This window comes from Diadema antillarum, unplaced genomic scaffold (assembly GCF_040938485.1).
Source record: "Diadema antillarum isolate AM-2024a unplaced genomic scaffold, OU_Dant_1.0 seq00000688_RagTag, whole genome shotgun sequence".
NCBI classification, from domain to species: domain Eukaryota; kingdom Metazoa; phylum Echinodermata; class Echinoidea; order Diadematoida; family Diadematidae; genus Diadema; species Diadema antillarum.
Genome location: NW_027271593.1, coordinates 1,469,183 through 1,490,362, shown reverse-complemented (window position 1 = coordinate 1,490,362; position 21,180 = coordinate 1,469,183). Strand labels below are relative to the sequence as shown.

Sequence of the window (21,180 nt, the reverse complement as noted above, 5' to 3'; positions counted from 1 at the left end):
TGTTGCTTATTATTCGTGATTGAAGGACGCTTGAAAATGAGCTGTCTCATTGCGGATCAGTGCACCGTTTCATTAAAGTTGTCAGCCTTGACAACCATACCTACAAAACAGTCAGTGACCAGATCTTCTCAGTCAATCAAAATCAAGGATCACTATGCCCTGACAATTTTTAGGGCCGACGACTTTAATGAAATGGTGCCCTGGGCTCTCGAGCACTTCTTTTCTTCATTGTTGTTGTTGTTGTTGTTGTTGTGTGTGTGCGTGTGTGTGTGTGTGTTTGTTTTTGTTTTCGTTTTTTTGAGGGGGCTATTGTGATTTTGATAGGGTTGTGATTTCGATAGGGTTGCTATGTATTCAACGGGAGACTAGAGAGAGAGATCGAGAGAGAGAGAGAGAGGGGGGGGGATGATCGAGGGAGGGAGATGAGGAGGTTCTGTGACTTTTTCCTAATGCTATTAGCAATTCAAGGTGGAGGGGGAGGGGCTGCGGGTCATAATTGGTACACCCTTTGTTTTCGACAGGATCGTAAGGACGGAACATTTCTATTCGCGGGAATTCTCCGATATCGATTATTTTTCGACCCCCCTAAAAAAAAGAGTGTGTGTGTGGGATGGGGTGGGGGGGGGGGGGGCTAAATCCCTTAAATACTAACACCACAATATTCAATATTGAATGACGCGCCTTTAAGCACCAACAACAACAACAACACACACACACACCTTGCTTCCGCACCAGGTGCACTTTTTTTCGATTCGGAGTGCATGAGCGTTTCTTGAACAAAACGGGATCGATCCACTATTAAAATAGTATGACTACTTTTTTTTTTTGTGAAGATAACAATTGTTTGTAACATTAAGCAATGTCGATTGTTTCGACATTTTTGAATCACGGTAACTGTCACCTTCTCGAGGGCTATGCGCGGCGGCAATACGTTCAGAGTATGTAGGCATAGCAGTCAGTACTAGGAAGTAGTACTTCATAGTATACTACAAGTCGTACTGTATTTTGATTTCCTGCTTTAACTTCTCATATTACCTAAAGTACCTGCCGAACATGTGCCGAAACCTTTGACCGGGCGTTGGAACGGCAGCGAACAAGATCGTGCAATCAGCGCAAAGATAGCATAGGCAGCGAGCTAGCAAAGGCTGACAGAGCTTCGGATCAGAGAGAAAGAGAGGCAGCGCCCGCCGCCCGTCTAAACATGTCATTGCCCGCAATGGAAATACCACGAATGTAACAAGGATATTCAAATGATTCGTCCCCTCTTCCCCGGTTTCTTCAGTAGTATTTCAAACGTGGGTGAGTATAGGAGTATAGCAAGGGAAAATGAATTGTAGACAGATTTACGTGGTACGTATAGTAAGGTGCCCAGATTTATGGGTATTATAAATGCTCCTCACACTACCAATCCATTCACTATGCATTCTGTTCTCTGGCGATAGGCCTAGGAGGAGTGTGTAACATTACTGAGCATGCGCATTGTAGGCCATAACAACACACTGGTATGGCCTACCCAAAAATGGCAGATAGTGGAAGATGTGAACAAATTAGTCAGAATCGTTTCGGGGTAGACAAGGACAGCGTGGTGCTTCTTCTCGCCAAAGCACTCAAGGAAGAGGACACAGAGGAATTTCTGGAAGTGTATGACAACTTATTACCGAATAATCTTCCTTCTATCCAGGTAAAGTTGCTATAACAAACTCGAAGTTTAATTGCAGCTGTAGCTGTGTATGTCTGCAAGTCCTTAGTTAAGCGCTGACTAATAATCAATGCACGAGCTCCTGCGACACGCCATAGTCCATGCCATGGCATACTGTGGCTGTATAGCTGTAGTATTCAAGGACCGTGGCCTGGCCTTGTGTGTACAAACGATCTACTCTAGTGCACAGTGCATGCATGGTTGGGTGTCTTAAAATGCTAGCCTAAATATTAATGTATACCTCGACACCCTAATGAATGTATTTCTATTATCAATAGAGACTTAAAATATCTCACAATTTGCCTGGAATTTTACTCACATGTAAGGAAAATACCAGTATGGTTGGACCTCTTCAAGAAAGGAGAGCACAGCAGCAGCAAAGTGACAGTCAGAGTCTAAACTTACTTGATGTAGTTAACATTCTATCACTATATGGTCTGGTAGATCTTCCAGTCACCTACTTCATACCAGTTGCAGAACCGTCAACACGCGGAAACCCACATAAGCTTCAACTTCTATTTGCCAGAACTCACTTGTTTCAGTCCATGTTCTATCCAGATGCTATTCGGCTATGGAACTCCCTACCACTTGTACCAGTGTACATACATGTACCAGGCCTTCCACCATTAGCTGCACCTCCTTGGCTTGGAGATCTTCAAGAAGGAGATGCAACTTGTAAAGCTCCGATGAGCTCTCATCTTGTTTTTTAGCTGCACATAGAAATTTTTGTAGAGGATTTTTACCTGCACACTGTACACCCAGCACTTGACAAGCACAAGGTACGATAATACGCCAGAGGCGGACTGTACCAGACTGGAAGAAGAAGAAGAAGGACCTACAGAGGCCCGGCCTACTAACGTACTACTACTAGTACTAGTCCCTACTCTTCTAATAGTTACTAGACCTACTCATCGACCGCCTAGGGTAAGGGCACCAGTATTCGGTCAGCCCCCGGTATTCGGTCACCTATTACTAGTCACCAGCCAGTAAGTTCAACTGTCACAACACACGCAAATCACACTAATTCACATACTTGCACACTCATTCACAACAGGAAACTCCCTTAGCCCCCTCTAAAAATCCATCCAAAATCCCAAATTTTACCGTCAAAAGTGCAGAATCGGCGCAACTTTCCAAAAGCGCGCGCGGATAAGGCCCAGTCTTAAGAATACGGGTCGCCGAAAAAGCGCTAAAAATCGAGAAATAGGCCGTTCTCTCGCGGGATTTTTTGTTTATCGCAGGCTTGGAGTGTGATGGTATCCTCAAAAACGCAAAGCAAAAACAAAATTTCCGTACGTGCCGATACAGTGTCTCAATACACAAGGGTTGAATGCAAGTGCCGAGTCCCCAGTATTCGGTCACCAACGGGCGGCGCAACGTCGCCGATGCAATTTTGCGCCAACAAGGTAGCACGCGCGCGCGTTTTTCAGCTGCCTTGAACACGCATTGACTTTGAACGCGCATATCGCGTGACCGAATACTGGAGCCGGTGACCGTATACTGGGGAATTTTCAAGGTGATATATTTTGCGATTTTGTGAAATTCTGTGTGATATTTAACAAAATAAAAATTGAGATTAAAGAAATTTGATATATTTCACATACATTGCTGTAGATATGATGTATGTATGTATTATTTTAGTTTGAAAAATATTGCAAAAAAGCTTAAGTGACCGAATACTGGGGATGTTACCCTAATCCTTATTTGCTTGATAAGAATATTTAACACTGAAATTCACGTAAAAACTTGACCTATGTGATTGAGAAAATCCAGTACTATCAAATGCCGTTGTTCCCTTTTCAATTCAAAGTTTTAGTGCAAAAATATCGCTGTCGAACTTGCGTGGCCTCGTTTCAGCTCCCCACAGTGCCGCTCCTTTTTCAGATTGACTGCTGTTTTTGCATTGACAGTGCACACAAACCGAGTTGCATTGAACACTGTGCTGTACAAAGCTTTTTAAAAATGCATTGTCAGTACATTACGATTCGGTTAAAATGTTCATTCGAAATTTTGTCCTTGATTAAAACCATTAATGAATAGTGAATTTTTGCGTTTTCCCACACATCCTCTTCACCGGTCAAAGCCAATACATTTTGATGTGCTCTGCGTGTAGTGCAGTGCGTACTAAGCGTTCTGTGCGCAAAAACTACGCGGTCGGTTTCAAAAAGGGTGGTCGATGTGTAGTAGAGCTACCATACTCTTAATTCACAATCGCGTACTTAAATATAAAAATGTGATTTGAGGTAGTTCCTGGACTAACTGCGACCAGCAGCCCCATGCGCATAGCGTAATGGGGCTGCGGACTGTAGCATTCAGGATCATGACAGGGTAGCATCGCGGATAAATATCAACTTAAAATCAAAAAATTTCTTCAATTTGAAGACTTACCAGTGAAGTTGAAGTATTGACAACAGGTATCGGGCAACATTTGGTTCTGCCAATAGTCCCTTTCTGTTCGAATTGATGACTTATTTGTATTAGTAATGTGACTCGGTCGAGAAGAACCTGGGAGAGCTACACTGAATTGACGGCCAGCGCATGTGCACACATCACATGCGCACAAATTTCAAATCCATTGACCGGATAAGATGTCTGTGTGCGCATGTGCTGGCCGTCAATTCAGTATAGCTTTCCCAGGTTCCTCTCGACCAAGTCACATTAAGTCATCAATTCGAACAGAAAGGGACTAGAACCGTTCTATTGGCAGAACCAAATGTTGCCTTAAACCTGTTGTCAGTACTTCAACTTCACTGGTAAATCTTCAAATTGAAGAAATTTTTCGATTTTAAGTTGATATTTATCCGCGATACTACCCTGTCATGATCCTGAATGCTACAGTCCGTAGCCCCATAACGCTATGCGTATGGGGCTGCTGGTCGCAGTTAGTCCTGGACGTCCTAACCGTTGGGCATTGTAAATGTGTTGCACGCTCAAGCTAAGAATAGAATCTGGTAGGTCTAACATACATGTATTAGTGTCGGTAAGGTAACTGCACCAAACGCGAGGCGTGGGTATTATTTTGTCAATAAAATTACCTGAATTGAATTATCAATGATGATGCCCAGTAAGTTGTAGCCCGACTAAACTCGGCCCTGGGCGTTCCAATTGTATAGTCTAGATCTAAGTCTAGACTACTAGCTCTAGGCCTACTCATCACCACCTTTTTTTTGATTGACCACCCTTGCGCAATGGCTTTCTCGCGTATAAAATCAAGAATACGCGGGGGACGGGGTGCAATATTCAAATGCAATATGGAACATTCAAACATGAATACAAATCAAGAAAAGTTCGGGGGATACAGGTAAATAACCTGAGGAAACAGGAGGAAAAAGAATTGAAGAAAATCCTCATTAGTTTATACACGTAATTATTATTAACACATATTTGCCCATTCACTGGATTTACATGCTTTTCAATGGGAAAACGGGCAGTTGGTTTAAAAAATGAGCTGCCACAGGCGCATGAAAAAAACCTCCCGTGTGTTAATCGCCGAGATTTACGTGCGTAGGATACGAAGGGACAATCTGAGCATGGGGTAAGGATCTGCGCTATTTTCTCCCAAAGTGAGACGAAATTGAGGTGCCACAAAGACATTTTTAACATGCTTCACTGCTTTGATCCCATCATCGTCGCCACCAGCAAGCCGGGAAAAGAACAAAACGGAGATTCGAGAAATCTAAAATTACATGCGCAAAAGAAACTCACAAAAATCAAAGTAAAGTGAATGTGCAGTTATGGTGAATGTTAGGAAATGATGCCTCAAAAATTTCGCTTGGGAGAAGCAGGCAGTTTTTAAAAGAAAGCTAACACTCTACAGTTTGGCAGAATGATTGTCATTTGTAATCTCAATATTTCAGTTTTCCACAGCTTATTCCAGAGCAAAAAGGGACGGCAATGGTAGAGAACAGGTACACCTTGTATATCTTGCCATTAGGCAAGGTCCTATGCGTGTGCAAAAATGTGCAAATCAGCAATTACCCATGTTTTGACACAACATTTGTCATGTTCTGAGGTTTTGCTGCTCCTCATCAATCATATAGTATTTGTTCAAAGACATTTCCATCTGAAAAAGGAACATCAACGAAACAAGACTGAAATGAGGCAAAAAATTCTTTTGTTAGTGATGATACATGATGTCACAATCGTTATTGTCCAGACACCTGAACGTACTCATTAAGATGTGCATAATCATGTGTCAGCGACAATGATTACATCAAAGAAAGACTGCCGTGAACAGTCCCTGTATATTAGGTCCATGCTGTCTACAACTTAAACTTATGACCGCATGTAACTTGACCATTGATAACATTCATTGATATCATATCGTGCAAAATCTGGAACATTTGAATCATATCTGAATGTTCACATCGATACTGTAGGGGTGGAATCCCCAAATATTTTAGTCTCTCAGAATATGACAATGATCAGCTACCAACTAGGTTGCTCTCCTCTGAACCGATTCAAGCTTTTTTTGCATCACTCTTTGTATTAATATAGTTCATTCCCAACACAAGAGCAATATTCCAAGAGTGGTCTAAAAAGGGCCTATACAGTATGTAGGATGCGCAATGCTATAAATAGAGGGTGTCGGTTTCAATGTATGTCTACAGTGTCGATGTGTTGGACACCTACATGTACCATACTCCCTTCCTCGCTTCTGCTCCTCGTCAGCAAACCAATCTTGTGTTGCCATGTTCTACACGACACTGAGTAGACACTATTGTAGTACTTACTAGATCTACTCTCTAGATAACCTGGTCTTACCCTGTCTACGTTCCTTTTTCTTACAGTTGTAGTAATTACTAGAGGTCTAACGTTAGGCTCTATCAGTCAATGTTTCCATGTCCACCACTGAAATTTACCACCACAGCACACACACTCTTCACTACAGGTGGAGCACAAGCTAAGTGATTTGTACAATACAAACTTGAGGTTATTGACATATTCTTATGAAGTACAGTCAACCTTCTGCCTAAGTTCTGGTGTATTATAGTAGACACGTTTACAATGTACAGTTGACCCTCTCTTATCCGGCCTCCCTTTATCCGGATCTCTCTATTATACGGACGCAATCTCGCCGTGATTGTTTTTTAATAATTACGGGAGGAAAGGGGGATTCCCAGCTCCTTGAGAACTCCTGCACAAACACACGTGAATTACATATACTTGATACATTTCTTAATAATTATTTAGGTAAATCATCCCAAGAATTTATAAAAGAAAATGATTTCATTCTTGCAAACACGAACCTCTATTTTGGGGTCTGTTAGTGAGTGTAACAATGAAAAGGTTGCCGTATACACATTACTACATGTGGTACTACAATGGGCTATATCAGTACATGTGTATGTATATGTACATGTATAAAGCATTGAGTCTCCCGTATCCGGCCAAATCCCTTATCCGGATGAGCCCCGGTCCCGACTTGTCCGGATACGAGAGGTTCAACTGTACTACCACTAGACTGATCGACCACCTATTTTTATATCAACCACCCTCTCGCAATGGCTTTCTTGTGTATAAAATCAGAAGTACATGTATGCATGGGAGGGGGTGCTTCCTTGTAATATGTAAAACCTGACATTTCTTGGGGTTGAAGCTCATTAACAAATCCTGTTGCCATTTCTCTAGTAAGTTCAGATCTTCCTGCGGTTGGTTGGAATCCTCATGAGACTTGATTTTTTGTTGGTAGGGCATGCAATCATCTGCAAAAAGCCTAGCAGTGGTGTTAACAGAGACATCAGTAGATCATTGATGGGGACCAGGAACAGAAGCGAACCCAGCACACTACCTTGTAGAACACTGGAATGATACAGGTGATACATCAGATGTCCAGCTCTCAAGGATGACTCTCTATGTTCTGTTTTTCTAGAAGTCCTTAATCCAGGTGTAGGTGATACCAGTGATTCCATAGTAAGCCAGCTTGTACTGAGTCTTCCATAAGGGACTTTATCAAAAGCTTTTGAGAGATCTAACGGGATGACCTCACTCTGACATATTGTCAGCCATTTTATTGAAGTAAAATTAAGGCTTTAGTTTTACCTAGATATAAGACTATCAAGACAATGCTAGAGGTCTACCTACATCTGGGGGTCTAGATCTAGACTGCCTATTCCCTTTGAATTTGGTTATCCGGTGTTCATTGCCACCACTCAAAAATATTATTTTCAAGCATGTGCCACGGCACTGCCGCACTGGATCTGCTCCACAGATACAGTATTAGGAAGACAATGGATTCATGTCACATAAAGAAAATATGCCAAGTGTAGACACTACTGGGTACTTTCACTTTTCTTGTGTACCACTCACTGGTAATGAAAGCTCTAGCCCTTCTGTTGTATGATGTAGTACAACGGGGCGACTGGGGCCTTAGGGGAGCTACCGCTGTATATCACCTTATACTGTATAAGCTGTTATATTTGCGAGGGTTTAATTTTCGGGAATTACGCGAATCACAGTTGGATTGCAGATTTAACAACAGCAAGCGAGAATGTCTCCATGCGCCCTGTTCAAAGTGACAAAAACAACTTCTCGCGAAAATGTCTATGGCCTTGTCATTTGCAAAAATATCTGTACTAGACTGTACACGAAAATAACAGCGTATACAGTACTAGAGGCTCTACGGGTTATTATCATCGCTGCGAATCCAGTTGAGGGCAGCATGGAAGAGCCCTTGACTTGCCTCTGAGAAGTCAGGGGTAAAAGTAGCTGTTATCCTAGCGGGCCTTAGCACACGTCAGTGACAAGTTGAGAGAATGCATACTTTTTTCAAAACGAAAGTTTGTGAAATTTTCTTTGTATAAATCTTCCCCATGTTATTGTATGCATGTGACATAAACAAAAGTTTCTCATCCAGTAGTGACTGTGCAGTGTGAGATTCTTTTCAAACTTTCGCTATCATGTGTTCTACATACTAAATAGTATTAGAATAGCTGCATTCATTCAATCCACATGAATACATTAAGGTGAACTTCTCTTTTAATAAAAAGTCAGATTGTGTTTGTATGCAATATTTCTGAGAGTAAGAGCAAAAAGAATAGCTTTACAAGCAGTTTTGTCATCACATTTTGTACTAATGTACATAGATGTTCCCAGTGACAAAGATATTTTGTTTTCTGTCTTGAGGGATTGTAAACTAAATATATTTCAAACTGTTTCAATTTTTAGAAGGATAAACTCTTACCCTCTTTTATGAAACATTCATATCCCACTATACATAATTATGATGAAATAACATGACAAACATCCTCAGTTTGAGAGTGCTTCCTCACCAAAAAACGTGTCTCATCTAATGTATGATAATGAGATGATGCAAACACAGCGAAACAGCACGACTTGCATGCCATTGATCAAGCTAAATGTGGACAGCTTTTCATGTAAAATCGCTCATGAAAAATTTTACTGGAAGGATTAATTTTTGCAAATTAATGCAGTTTTAATGGTATATGATACATATATTCGGATTTCTACAGTAGGTTTAGGAAATTATAGTCTTGGAACTTGGGTACCACCATGCCAGTTTAATGTTGTTTGTAGATAAACTAGGAACAAGGAGAAAAAGTCAGACATGTTTTGGCTGGGTTGTTTTCCAATGACGCTGCTACTTGACAAGCTTGGCTGGGTTTGTTACGTGTAGAATGCCTCTGCACGTCTGATTTTAATCTTACCAAAATTCTTTGGTATGCTACAAACACTTCAAAGATGAATGTATTGATAAATCTGTGTCCATGACGAGGAAAATGGGTTTCCCTTGTTGATTTGTACATTTTCATCTTCTTCTTGAAAACAACATGATGGATTTTCACCAAACTTGGCAGGTAACATTCCTTGGGGAATAGGATCTCAATTTGTTTGAATGGGCACCGTGCTCCCCATAGGGGCCTCAGGGGCCCAAACCTTGCATCAAACTAAGCAATATTAGAAAATATTCTTCTCTAGAATCAGAAGTGATCAAGCTTTAACCCTATTTTAACTGGGCAATTTAAGACCAAGTTTTGACTGGGGGGGGGGGGGGGGGGGTCAATTTTACCCTCCTTCAGATCTCTGCCGCCGATCACACGATTGCCGCAAAATTTTGCCTGAAGATAGAGCTAGATGTCAACTACAAGATTACATGGTCATACAATGAAAAATATTGGTTTTCTATTTTTAGTAAATTAATTATGCAAATTTATGCGTGAAATCATATTTTCACCTATAACTCCATTAAAAAGACTTAAGGATTGCTAAATTTTTGTACCTCAAGACACATCCAAGACACATCCAACAATTTTCTTTAAAAAAATAGCACAATCAAAATTAGTTTCTTTTGTTTTTTATTGTTCTGTTAATTTCTTATGTATTTTATTGTTTTTTATCTCTTGTTTTCTGGGTTTTTTTGTCAAAATTTGTTGCAGGCACTTTTTCCAGCTTATCTACATTAGAATTCATTAATTTCAGTGGTTAAAAGTTGAAATAATCTAATTCATATCAATTTAACAAAAAAAAACAACACAATTTGCATTGGATTTGCACACAATATCATGAATTTGAGCCGTTTTCGGGTTGACATGCATATGCAAAACATTATGTAACTTCAGAACGGTGTACCTGGATGTTGCGAATTTGGTCTCAAAATATGCGGGAGACTTCAATGAAAAAAGTCATGAAACGACGGGGCAGAATCTTTGCGCGTTGCGGAATCGTAGCGCGAAATGTCAAGGGGGGGTCAAATTGACCCCCCCCCCCCCCCCCCCCCCCGCAGTCAGAATAGGGTTAAGTCTTTTATTTTAATGCATCTAGTCAAACTTACTAAGTACAGTTTACTCAGCAAGTATTTTTACCAGTGTGATAGATTATGCAATTAGACATCATGCTCCCACCTCTCAAAGCTGCCCCTGCCTCTCAAGTTTTGCAATGTTCTCGGGTAAGAGTCTCCAAGAATTTGTGGAAGGTGAACTTGCAATACTCTAGTTAGTATGAGACCCCCTGGTCTCTTGTTGAAAAATGATGCATCACGCGTTACCCCGGGGTAACGTAGTACTGTTTGTACCCGGGTTACTGCGTTGTGTAGCGCCACCTCACGTCCACTCGAGGACAGCCTCAGAGAAATGCAGGCACTGTGTGTGCATGTACATAGTCACTCCCATGCCACTGCATGTTATACTATGCATGCATGGCACCCTGTGCTAGCAATCCCTTAGCGTGTGCTCCAGTGCAGTTAATGCAGTGGCTAGTGCACACTAGCTCCAGCACCAAAATATTTTCCACTTGTTGGCAACCCAGGGTACAACTTAAGAAAAAAAAAAAATTTCAACAAAATGGCTGATTTTTTTGGTACCCCGGGATACCATTTATGTCATCAAATGTACAGTCATGCATGGGAGGAATGTGTCTCATGGTTGCTTTGGATACTGGTTAGCAATGATGACTGCCTGGATGGTCTTAGCTTTCAAACATTGTTCTCCATTATACATTGTACAGATTGTACATGCTGGCTACAAAACACACTGATTGTGCCATGGCTGGACCGATTGTTTGCACTGAACACTTGGCCATACAGGTAGTCTTGGCTGTGCAGGTGAAATGTGGTTATTACTGAAGCTAAGTCTCCTCATCCTGCATTAACTTGTTGAGGACGGACTAATTTTGCTGCAACATGCATTCATCAACTCCCGTCCTCAACGGTTAATGCTCATTTATAGATTTGATAGACTGTTGAAATTTACTTATTTTTTCCAAGATCTGTGTCATGACATAGCACAGTCCACTTCTGCAGCCATATGAATGTCAAGATTCTACAATGTCTGGATGTAAAGATCTATGTTGTAGTCATAAACCTGAACATGCAAGTAGTCATTTGCATTTTCAGTAAATTGGGTAATATTGTTATTTACATTGCTTGCAAAGCATATTGAATCATGCATGCCCCAAGAGACATTTGAGAGAAAAACTGGTTTCCTTTGACTGAATTTCTACAATTCATGGATGACTCCCTTTGTTTTACTTTTACATGATGTGTAAACCAGCATACACAATAATGAACTTATCACAATGGATTACTTCAAAAGTACAGCATATTGTGCTTTTGAACATTTTGTACTAGTCAAGCAAAATCTGTTTTCATATATGCTTTTGATTAGTTTCTTTGCTTTGTTTTTTACACCTTCAGATTGATCAGCTGAAAGAAGAGGCTCGTCAGATTTCTGAATTGCCCGAAAAGGAGTTTGATGTGCTAATCACCTGTCTGAAACCTGACCTTAGCAGACATCAAACAGGTTTAGAAGAACCCTGTTCTCATTTCTCCAGAGAGGAAGAGTCTGCTCCATGCCACATGGCTGCCACAGATGCGGCTGTGGAGACCCATGGTAGACCACATACATCGACCCTGACAACAACTCCCAATGACACTGATGCACAGGCAAAACCTGGAGCTAGCTGCGAAGCAACTCTTCGAGCTGCCAGCCATGTTGCTAGAGAACATTCTACAGACCCTTGTAGTGATGAGTGTGTGCTATCTGTAGGGAATGAAGTCACTACTGCCGTCGTTGAGATGACTCGAGAGGAGGTGAAAGGAGCTGAGAGCATGAACAGCCATGCTGCTGATTCGTGTGCAGACTCAGGACATCGTGCAAGTAAGCGCAGTGTTGAGGAGGTTGGTGCTATTCTCTCATTTGGACTAAAAGAACAGCCTGTGACAAAAAATGTCAAGGATCAGCCAAACCTTGTGCAGGGAAATGCAGAGAAAAAGACCAACTCACCTAAAATGCCTTTATACAAGACAAGCTCCTCTTGCAGTACTGTACAGGACAAGTCAACTTTGCTCAAGTCTGCAGCAAGCATTCTTGATGGCTGCAAGTTACCAAACAGCTCAACATGTCCAGAGCCGGAATATTTTAGCAACCACTATGATGCTACTGCTCTAAATGTTTCAGACCACAGAACTCTGCCTGAGGAGAGGACCAGTAAGGAGTGTGTTGTTGAACGTGAGATGCTTCCCCTCACTCCAAGTAGCAGGAGAAAGGAGCAGCCTGGTGAGCCAGGGATGCAGCTTCTCCCCAATGGTATCAGTCACAAAAGTTATGGCAGCATAGACTCTACTGATGCTACTCTTCCACTCCCTTCGGTCTCGTCTCCTGAGGAGGATCCATCCCCAGCCTCAGCCCCAGCCAGTAGTACTACCGACGCCCTGGAAGGGCCCACTGCCCAGACCAGTCAAGACACACCAGAGGAAACCACCAAAAAGAAAAAGAAGCGAAAAAAGAAAAAGAAAGGTAATTATGTGACTCTAGGTGAAAAGGAGTAGGACATCTAGATCGATGGTTTGTGGTGGGTACATAAAGTAGTAGAGTAGAGAAATGTTTGTGAATAAATCGTGTAACTTTATATGTATTGAGAGACTTTTCAGGCATGCCAAGGTGCTACATACATTAAGTCCTTGCTGGATTGCTTGGGCAAGATGGGCAAGTGTTTCAGAACAATGAGAAACAACGCTTGCCCAAATTGGGCTCGCAAAAAGTCTTTAAAGTCACCCTCCTCCCTTCAAACCCATGAAGTCAGCCATACAAAAGGTCAATTCCACGGAAAGGTTGCATTTTATGATAATCAAACTATTGAGTATAGATGATTAATGAAGCTTAATTAGATGATCTGGTGTTGTTTACTCAAAGCAGCCTTTCACAACGGATATTTTGATACCTCATTTGTGAACATCGGTGAACGTGGAGTGGAGTTATGTCCGAAAAACCTTCATTTTTCATGAAAATTGCCAATTTTTGCAGAATGTATGTATCATTTCTGATACACTATTATGACCATAATACAGCTTGTGTAATTCTCAGATGGCTTATTTTCTGAATGTTCTTTGGTCATAGATTGGTTTTATGATGTTCTAGAACTTGTTCCGGCATCAGTAAATATTATTCTCTCAATCTCAAAATGTGGTAGTTGATAGCGTCCCATAAGTCACGTTTTTGTGTCCCATCAGTCACACTGGTTTTCCCTATCCTGCTACTGTACCAATGAGTAGATATTCATACCACTTGGCTCAGGGTAAGCACCAACCCTTTGCTACATTCAGGAAAGAAAATATCTTTCCAGAGTCTCTGTGTGTAAGAATATTTCAGAACTTATTTTCCCACGTGAAAAACGGTGGTCCTCCGAAGTCCCATAAGTCACGACCGCAATTTTTCGTTGCTGTACGTAATGCAATGATACTTTTCAAACTAAGTATGGTGTTTTCATAAACTGTGATATGATGGATCTAACCATGAACTGAGAAAAATGCATTTGATGCAACTATTTTCTCAAAATACTGGTTTGAAATTGCCAAAAATTGTCACTTTGTCCCATAAGTCACAATGGAAATGACCCAAAGGCAAAATATAATGGCTGCTTAGTGATGCAATGTACATACATTTTATTTGAGCAACTTTCCAAGACTTGCATGAAGAAGCCCCAATGCAATGCAGCACCAACAATTGATCAAACCAAGTTGTAACTCATGTGAATCAATGTATGCTGTTTATTTATATGATTATATTTTATCAAGCCCTTGACTTGAGTGGTTTTCTTTATCATTTTCTTACATTTTTAGACTTTCTTTCATGTTTTCATGTTTGGGCAAGTGTTCTGCAACAATTTGAAAATCTGCTTGCCTGACTGGGCAAGTAGTAAAAAAAAAGAAGTTATGTAGCACCCAGCATGCATCTCTTTACTGTAAATATTTTGGGTTTCACCTTGTTTTATCTACCAAAAATCGAATCTTGAATAGCAAAGTTTGAATACTAATTTGAGGTGGTACAGTGGAAACTCAGTATAATGAGATCCTTGGGACCAAGCCTATTTGTTCTTTATATCAAATATTGTGTTATATCTGTAGTCAATAAACAATACAAATTAAAGGAACAATTGTCAATTAATTGGGACTAGAGAAATTACAATTGTAGTTTGTTGATATATTTTGTTACATCAGGGCCCCATTTCATAAAAGGTGTTAGGATGACAACTCTTGCTGGAATGACAACTTTCCACAGCTAACAGCCAATCAGGAAGCTGTATTCTTGTCCTTACCATGACAATAGTCATTCCAGCAAAGAGTAGTCATCAAATAAACTCTTTATGAAATGGGGCCCAGATCTCCTTATAACGAGTTTCCGCTGTACTGATTTTATATTTGGAAATGAGCATTGCTTTACTATACATTGTAGGATAGCACACATGTAAATGGCAGGATAGTCCACAATGGGTTTGAGCATGTCACTGTAGTATGTTGGAATTCTTGTGCAACACCATCAAAAGCAAGCAATATATGCTATGCAACATCCTCCAGAATTGGCCACGTACTCAAAATTAGATATAATCAGGCATGAAAAAACATTTGCATAACTTTTAGAGCTAAACATCAAATTACTTCCCAAGTTTTTGTGCAAATCTTGAGACAGAACATCGAACGTTAGTTGCACAAGAAAAAAGTTGCTAAATATTGAGCGCTACAATGTATGAGCTTGTGATGTGTGCTGTGGGCACATGCAGTTTCCCCAATCAACAATGATTGTACAGATGATCAAAAATATTGAGATCAATAGCATGCTGTAGAGGAGTTGTGTATTGGAAAGAAATGCATCCTTCATTACAGTTCAAGTAGAAAAGTGACCCCTTAATGTGAAAAAATAAAAACAAGAATAAAACAAATATAACCTTGATATTGAATTCTACATGCTCGATTACACTTGACAGAAATACATTGAGTTTTGTACATTATTAGAGAGAGCAAAATGCGGAGATGTTGTAAATACACTGTATACATGAGGTGTTCCTCTGGGCCTGAGGTGCAGGGTCTCTAAAGGGCCATAACATGTTCAAGTATTCAAGCCTTTGTCTGGATTCTAGATAATTTGTGCTTCAAAATGGAGAATAAGAGGAGGGCCAAAATGGTGACCTTATTGTTTCATGTGGGTAGTCTGTGCAGAGATCAGTTTCATTGTGCAGCTTCCCTTCGTCATCACACTTAATAACTCTCTCTCTCTCTCTCTCTCTTTGCCTGTATCTGTCAACTCCTCTTCTCTGTACCCAAGGTACATCTGAAGGTGACCCAGGCGGGGCTAACTGCTCAGACCATGAGAGTAAAGTGCTAACTTCCCCTGGAACATCAGGAGCAGAGGATTCCAGCAAGCCCTTGACCCCAGTAGAGGTTTCAAAGCCAGTCCCACCTCCAAAGGCCACTCCTGCTAATGGACCCAGTGCACCACAGTCAAAGACATCTGTATCAAGCAAAAACAAAAAATCTGACAATAGATCCGATGCTCATTCAAAGAAGCAAATAAATAATGGGAAGAAACCCTCAGGAGCAGTAGCCGAGGACAGCAAGTCAGTTGTTGCTACAGAAAGACTGTCAAACAAGCCCACTACTGTCAGCAATGGACCCAAAAAAGTAGACTTATCAAATGAGATTGATCCACGCAGGACTGTAGATGAGGTATGCCATGAGAGGAAAAACACTTTAAAGGTGGAAAGTAAAAAGTGGAACAGCAAAGAAGACAATACTTCCAGCAATGAATCAGATAATGGACTGGACATTGAAAAGAGCAGTGAGGATGCCAGTCTTGCAGCCAGCAAAGACAGTTCAATAGATGAAACCTACCAGGACGATGATGATAGTAATGGGAATGAGTGGCAGACGTATGGTCAAAAGAGGAGTAAAAGAAGAGCTTATGCCGCTGAAGATAGAAACAGTTTTTTCCCCCGACCGTCTTACCCAGATGGATATCGCCGTTCTTACTATAGTGGCCCTTTCGATCCACAATTGCGGAAATCTAGTAGTGAACCATCAGGCATTTCCAAGTTTAATGACGTCAGTGATAGCAAGCCTATTTACAGGCATTCTTCTTTTTCTCGCCACTCTCTCTCGCGAGAAGAATATCATGGTTTCACTCAAAAGCCAGACAGTGCCCCTGCAGTGGAAACTGTTCCAAAACCACCCATGCCTATCTCTGAGAACTCTTATGCTGCCAAGTTAAAATCTAAACCACCAATTGTACCGAATGGAAGCAGTAAGAAGAGTCAAGAAGGTGTAGGAAATGTGCCAGACGTACAAAGTGCTAGTAGCAAGACGGAGGAAGGTAAACCTAATCTTGCTGGCGTGTCTTCTCTCAACAAAGAAGAGCCAAAGATGGCTGAGGAAAAGCCAGTTGAAGGAGAATCAAGCAAACCGTGTGAAAGCAACGTGAATGTATCATCCTCAACAACAGATATGAGTAGAGGACTAGCAGAGGGTCATGGTGTCATGAGCAGTGTTCCCCCAAGTGCTTGTGGTGGCATTAGTGCTGCCACAGCTGCTAAGTCTGCTAGCCTTCCTCGTGATATGGGACGCAAGCCAGGCACTGATGTGCCAAAGATGGACAACACTAGTGCAGATAATGTTGTGCAATATCTAGACTTAGAAGACACATATGCAGCACGCCTTAAAAATAGTCTAAGTAAGCCAAGTGATACCAAACTTTCAAGTAGGGCATCAAGTCAGCATCCTGAGAAACTGCATGGCAGTGAGTGCACCAAGCCGCCACGGTCAAGTAAGCTAGAAAGTAGCCACAAAGCTGTCAGTCTTGACTCAGCTCAGCCTGTTCCAGCCGTAGTGCCAAAGAAAACTGGCATTGCCAGTAGCAAAGACAAGGACAACATACGATCTGTCAAGTCAGAAACAAGCCTTAATCTGACTTGTGAAAGTACTCCAGTCATCCAGGATAACTCCTTCCCATTTGAAGCGGAGCCAGCAGCAAGCTTTGACATAATATTTGGCTCTGTGAAATTCTGTGAGAGTGATTTTGAACTTATTGATGAAGTTGTGCAAAGTGGACAGCAGCCAGAGCCCAAGTCAGAGGCAGAATCAACTGCTGACTTTGTCCCTCCAAACAAACCTGTGATAACTAGAACACAAACCTCATCCTCTGCAGGGAAACAGGTCAGCTGTGAGGAGCTTGAGAAGGCTTGGATTGCCAAGAGTCCGTTGTCTGAAACCAAAACTGGAGATCAGAGCAAGAAGCCAAGTACAAATAACACATCTGCAGTGCCATTAGTAGGATCCAACCTTGTTGCAATTTTGTCTGGTGGTAAGACTAACAACACTCCACCCCTAAAAAGGAATCACACCAGTAATATGAAGGGTTCTGGAATTGACATGGTTCCTGGGTCAGTGATGCAGAAGGAGTCTTCTTCCACACTCCGCAACCAGAGGCCACACTGGTCTGCAGGCTTCAACCACACAGAACTGGCAGACATGCTTCTCAAAGGTGAGAGTCAGAAAACAGAAATGGGCAGATAATTTGAAGTGGGGGGGGGGGGGGGGGGGGGGGGGGGGGGGGAGACTTGTATGGCTTGGAACATGAAAGCTGAGTGCAACAGCGGATATAATTCACCAGTTACTAGTTATACCTCCCTTCACTTTTTGGAAGCAACATTTTATTCTTCTGGTCACCCACTGAAGGGAATTGTATCAAAATTGGCTGAAGCTGATTTGTGTTGGTTGAATATCAGGTCCATGCCAAATGTATTGGGAGTGATCCAATGAGGCAAGGTCTTCTGATGAAGGAACTAAGCTTCGCTTTCTGAGGCCATTTTTGGTTGCAAGTTGAGTCAAGTGTCGGATAAGTTTTGAGTTGGTCTGTTATGTTGTGCTGCCATCACTTAATTTAATTTCATGTTGGCATTGTTGCAATATAATGTTTACTCTTATGCTACTACCTGCAATGTGCATGTATGTGATCACAGAGGGCTGTAGGGTGTCTGAAAGGAAACAGAAAAGATGCTATCAAAACAGTTACTATATTTTCAATAGTAGAAAGAGTTTAAGCTACACTGTACCTAGTCTGGGAGTACACTGATTGGACAAACACATGTTTGTATTACTGCGAAATGACAGTTTAAAACACAAAGAATTGAAGCACACAAGGCCATTGTGTTGCGTATTGTACTTAAGTGGCAATGTGGAAATTAAAAACTATGATGAAATGCTTGATTATTATTCATAACAATTTTTCATTATCAATATCATTTTGTAGTATCAATCTGGAGCTAATGCAACTTTAACTGTTGGTGTACCTGTACCCATGCAAGTGGTATGCAAGTGAATATACTGGAAAATATTGAATTCATATAAAATTTGAATTTTAGATTCCTACAGAGATTTTATGATGGTAACCTTTGCCCTTGGTCCTACTTGGCATTGCCCCTTATTGAGGAAAAGACTGTTTGCGTATGATTCAAATATGATCTTTTCGCACTTCCTTCATCTAATCAACTGTGGGACCTCTTATTGCTTTACGTGTAGATGATGTGAGACAAGTATCTGTCATACTGTCTAAACCTGTTCTGTCTTTTCTGTGTCTTTCTGCAGACTGGGAGAAGCTGAACTCGGAGCTGACTAACCAGTCCTCTCACGTTGTCTTCTATGAAGAGGATTAGGAGAAAGAAAATCATTTTCTCTGCATTGTCAGTGAATTTTATATCATCTTGTGCATTAATTTTGTATTGTTAGAATGGAGTTATTTTCTGATGAAATCGGATTATTAATATTATGTGACAAAAGGTTTCCTTTTTTATCATGATGATTTACGATAGTATTTGGGCTCATGTGCAAGTGACCTTCTTGTTTTTTTTCTCATTACACAGTGATTATTTTCAAATACAATGCTCCAGTTGTGAAAACAAAATATTTTTATGTGAAAGGCCATTAGTGAGATTTACTACTGTAATCACTCTATTGTTTGCCAAAGATTTTGTTTGTTGTGCCCTGAAGTGAGTAAGACCGCTGGCGCTGTGGACAAACCAATGTGGACCACCGAGACACCCTTATCTCATACATAGGAACAATGTCTTGTGACATGGGATGCTTGTCACCTTTTTCTCTCACTCATAAATCAAAGAGCATAGACAGTGCCAATCAAGTCAACCTGAGCATTTGTGTGTAGTACCCAAAATGATTAAATTTAAGCAGTGAATATTTTCCTAAAATAATGGAATTAACTCTAGAGAGCCAGAGCAATGATGATCACAATGTCTGAGGGATGTACGACTTAATCTTTTAGGAGTTTGATATACCCTTATATGAAATGGTACTTAAACCTTCATTACTACTAACAAATATTGCAGTCATAAGGGACAAACCAGGTGCCAGTTTGAATGTATTTATCCTTGAGGTGTAGGGTGATATTTGCTGGAACTTGTACAAAGATTTCCACATGAATTAACAAGTAACTTGTGAGGTGATTTCAAGAAACATTCTGATGGAAGTGCATTGAAGTCACCATAGCTGCAGCTCCTGTCAGGCCCATGCTGAATTGAGACCACAAGATTCAGCTTGTGTCCTCAAAGATATGTGGAAGGTGGAGATTTGGGGGCTCTTGAGCAAATTACTAGTAACTTAAACATACATTGTATAATGCTACGTTTACACCATGCTATCAGCGGCAATGGCAGTCATGTTGCAGGCCACTGTGGACAAAACGGATGGACATGGGACGATATGGGATGGGCAAATGTAGCAGACTGTGGCTGCCATGAATGCCATATCAGATTTTTGAACTGTCAATAAAACATTTGCCTTGGTAGTCACTGTGCTGATGATAAACCTAGCAGACCGTAGTAATAGGGGTGAACGCAAGAAAACGTGACAGCACTCAAGAGGCCGTATCTAACATGGAGACAGTCTGTAATGGGATGCCACAAGAAATATGATGTAGTTTAGCCTGACCTAACCAGACGCAGTGAGAAAGGCATCTGATAGCGGCATGTTAACTGAAGCAGAGAATGAAACGAAAAGGCTGGAATGCGGATGGGGGGGGGGGGGGGTGAAGACAATCCATGATGTACTTTGTTTCAGGCAAATGGGGCTGCCATGGCTGCTGGGAACATGATGTAAACTTAGCATTACTACCTAATATTCAGAAAGGTTGATCAAAGTGCTGGTAAAGTGAATGCAATGACACAATAGCACTCAAATACTTCTCATTCGTCATGGAGAGGCAATTTTGCCCACATTTGGGTTTTTGAACTCTTTTACTGCTCCAAGAATACCTACCAACTGCCAGGTTGACTGACAGGTTAACACTGATTACTACTGGAAACATCTCCTTCATAGTGGCAGCTTATTTTCTCACTTCTACCAATATGCCCAAGATTATTACAATGCATTATATGGCATGCTGCAGAAGTGAAGGTTCCCTCTTTAGCTTTTAGACAGAGAGGATTAGTTTTGTTTTCATGTTTTTGTTGTGTGTAAAATGTTTTCATGTTAATACAGTACAAGCGAGAATGTATACCAACCAGGTGGTAATTATACTAGAGTGAGGGTAATATGTTGATCACGAATGCATACAGAAATGCCAGCTGTTACTTTTTTGTGGTACAAAACATATTTAGTAGGTGTTTTTTTTTTGCCCCAAATACTTAAGTTTCATGGTAAATACCTTTTTTCTCCAAATTCTATAATGACAAATGTAAAAAAATAA

General features: G+C 41.0%; 1 protein-coding gene across 2 annotated transcripts; it reads left to right on the top strand.

Moving 5' to 3' along the window:
- Positions 1–1,155: 1,155 nt before the first annotated feature.
- Positions 1,156–19,203, top strand: LOC139737264 (uncharacterized). Of its 2 annotated transcripts, none has more exons than XM_071647941.1 (4): positions 1,156–1,299; positions 11,850–12,951; positions 15,754–17,964; positions 19,068–19,203. In XM_071647941.1, the coding sequence occupies exons 2-4, from the start codon at positions 12,012–12,014 to the stop codon at positions 19,133–19,135; spliced, it is 3,219 nt and encodes a 1,072-aa protein (XP_071504042.1). In that variant the 5' UTR covers positions 1,156–1,299; positions 11,850–12,011; the 3' UTR covers positions 19,136–19,203. The 2 variants fall into 2 exon arrangements, with proteins under 2 accessions (XP_071504042.1, XP_071504041.1); XM_071647940.1 differs by lacking the exon at positions 1,156–1,299 and adding an exon at positions 1,326–1,681.
- The last annotated feature ends 1,977 nt before the right edge of the window (positions 19,204–21,180 follow it).

Coding starts and splice junctions, on each gene's coding strand:
- LOC139737264 (XM_071647940.1), top strand. CDS start 1,505: ATGGCCTACCCAAAAATGGCAGATAGTGGAAGATGTGAACAAATTAGT. Junction 1,682..11,849: donor ATAATCTTCCTTCTATCCAG/GTAAAGTTGCTA, acceptor TTACACCTTCAG/ATTGATCAGCTGAAAGAAGA. Junction 17,965..19,067: donor GGCAGACATGCTTCTCAAAG/GTGAGAGTCAGA, acceptor GTCTTTCTGCAG/ACTGGGAGAAGCTGAACTCG.